Below are 2,501 nucleotides of genomic sequence, written 5' to 3' on the forward strand. Positions count from 1 at the left end.
GTGTAGTTATTTTCTGTTGAAATATTTTCATTAGTAAGGGAATTTATTTTTTGGTTACAAAACTTAAAAAGGAAAATATAAAATGTTAGTTGAAATGGTTACTTGAATAAGACTAATTATTTCTTAAACTTAATAGTTCCAAACTAAAGAAATAGGGCTAGATTTATTTGTAGGTTTGTGAACATCAAATAGATTGTAATGTAAACTGACCAAAAATATAAACAACCTGCACTGCGCTGGTACATTTTTAAGAAGGCAACACTGCAGGATAGTGTAATATGAGGAAAGTTCACGAAAATTGATGAATTAATGCAAATATTCAGATTTTTTCCTTTTCCTGATTTTCTTATGTAAAATTTATTTATGGATAATTCTTATGATAATGATAATATTGTTTAAAATTTATTTGCTTACAAATAAATTTTAAACAATATTATCATTTTTGTAAATTTTCTGCAAAATTACACTATTTTCATTGCTCTGGTCATGGAAATGTAAAAAATAAAATTAGTGAACTTCTATTAGTTTGGAGGTTAAAGCTATATCTGTACAAACACTGGTAACGGCACGGGATCCACCGGCCGCCGGTCTATGTGCACCCTGTTCCGTAAGAGATGGAGACTGCTTTCCGTCACTTTTGTACAACCCTTGATGACCAGACCTTCTAATGACGGACAATGTCTTGCCAGAGACCTGAAATGGAGATAACAATTATTGCCATAATAAGCTATGGTTGTAAAATATATTCACTTAGAAAAAAGGTAATTGATTAATTATATTTACAATAAATATTGTTTATTGTATGTATTTTTAACATAAACAAAAAGTGTCTTAAGTAAAATTTTAAAATTACACTTTATTTACAAGTAGTAGAAATTATAAGTCCTAGGAGTACTTAGGACTTATAATTTCTACTACTTCAATTTTCTTAATCTAGAAAGATAAAGTAAATATTGATTGATTGATATTACCTCACTCCTCGGTCGGTGATTTCACAGCACCCTCCCAAGTTCAGAAGCTTCAAAGACTTGCTGTGTTTGGACAGGCTGTACAAACACTTGTCTGTTATTTGTTTGTTGCCTTCTAAATTTAATATCTTTATCATTTTAAACTTCTTTATGAATATTATAACACAACTTTCAGATATGGTGAGGCAGTAGGCTAAGTCGACATCCTCCAAATAGTTCTGGTGCAGAGCCAGAGCCTCCATGGCACCCGTCGTCAGCCAGAAACATCTTGACAGCTTTAAAATGCGCAGATTGTTACAAAACAGTATGACAGGTTGTAAGCATTTTGATGTTACATTTTTACACTGGCTCAGGTTTAAGCTGACGAGTTCGGAGTTGCCTTTCAGTAATGGAATAATTTGAGCGTCGGTGAGGGTTGTGCATCTACTCAAGTTCAAATGCTTCAACTTCGTACATGAAGTTACGAATACCTAAAACGAAAGGTCGTATTATATGTTGTTGTAACTTGTAACCAGATCAAACTCATGACACAGAACTTACATTGAATGTTTCCGATGAGAATTCTTTATTCTGCAGTTTCAGGGATTTGAGTTTAGACAAATATATGTATACGATTTGTAAGCAAGCTTTGGAGACGCATCGGAAGTTGAAGCACTCGCGAATATCGAGGTACGGAAGAACATGTGCTACTAAGATATCTTCCCAGTATAAGTCAAATATATGTGTATTTCTTCCTCTGTTCATAATTTGCTTCTATTAATTTGTTTATTAGAATTATTTTGGTAAGTAAAATTTATTTACATTTTCATCCTTGTCAATGTCAGGATAGTGAAAGTCAATGTCAAATGTCAATGTCACAAAGGCATCTCTTTTTAAAATAGCGATACGGCATTGGTACTGAATCTTTTTCGGTGACGCGTCAAAATGGCCGTAAAATATATATTTTCGTAAATGTTTAGAAAACAATTAAACTCAGGCGCTTATTGTGCTTTTTTTCTCATTGTTTTGTTAATTCTGTTTTTTTGTGCGCGATTATTTGTTGCAATGTGGTGTAACGTGTATGTGTGTGTTAAATAAATTTTTATTATTATATTTTTTTTTTGAAACTATTTTTCTAAAATCTAACCGCCGTACTCAGAGATATTTAATTACGATTAATCTTTAATTTAATGGAGAGTTTGACAGATAATGGCTGCGTTCCAGATGACATTAATTTTGACCAAAATTCTCAAAACGTCCCCTTCTGCCGTTCCCTTTGGCGACCGGGGTCGTTTTGATCGCGGCTATGACGTCACTCATGACGTCATCATTTTCGCTCAAAACGACCCTTGACGAAGATGGGTCAAAGTGGGCGTCCTAGTTTTTTTTTTTTAATTTTAACGTAACTATATCGCGAAAGCCATGTTCGGAAAGTTTTCAGGAGAGAGTAGAGACAAAAAAACTTTATATTATTTAATTACAAATATGTAATATTTAAATTACTTAAATAAATTAAATAACATTTAATGAAATATTTTGATTGGAAAATAAATT

General features: G+C 32.3%; 1 protein-coding gene across 1 annotated transcript; it reads right to left on the reverse strand.

The window, feature by feature from the left end:
* Window positions 1-431: 431 nt before the first annotated feature.
* On the reverse strand, window positions 432-1,771 carry LOC121735288 (F-box/LRR-repeat protein 15). Its single transcript, XM_042126065.1, has 3 exons — window positions 1,509-1,771; window positions 972-1,438; window positions 432-693 (listed from the first exon to the last, which is right to left on the reverse strand). Exons 1-3 carry the CDS (start codon window positions 1,710-1,712, stop codon window positions 540-542), a joined length of 825 nt encoding a protein of 274 aa, XP_041981999.1. The 5' UTR covers window positions 1,713-1,771; the 3' UTR covers window positions 432-539.
* Between the last annotated feature and the right edge of the window lie 730 nt (window positions 1,772-2,501).

This window comes from Aricia agestis, chromosome 17, assembly GCF_905147365.1.
Source record: "Aricia agestis chromosome 17, ilAriAges1.1, whole genome shotgun sequence".
Classification (NCBI taxonomy): Eukaryota; Metazoa; Arthropoda; class Insecta; order Lepidoptera; family Lycaenidae; genus Aricia; species Aricia agestis.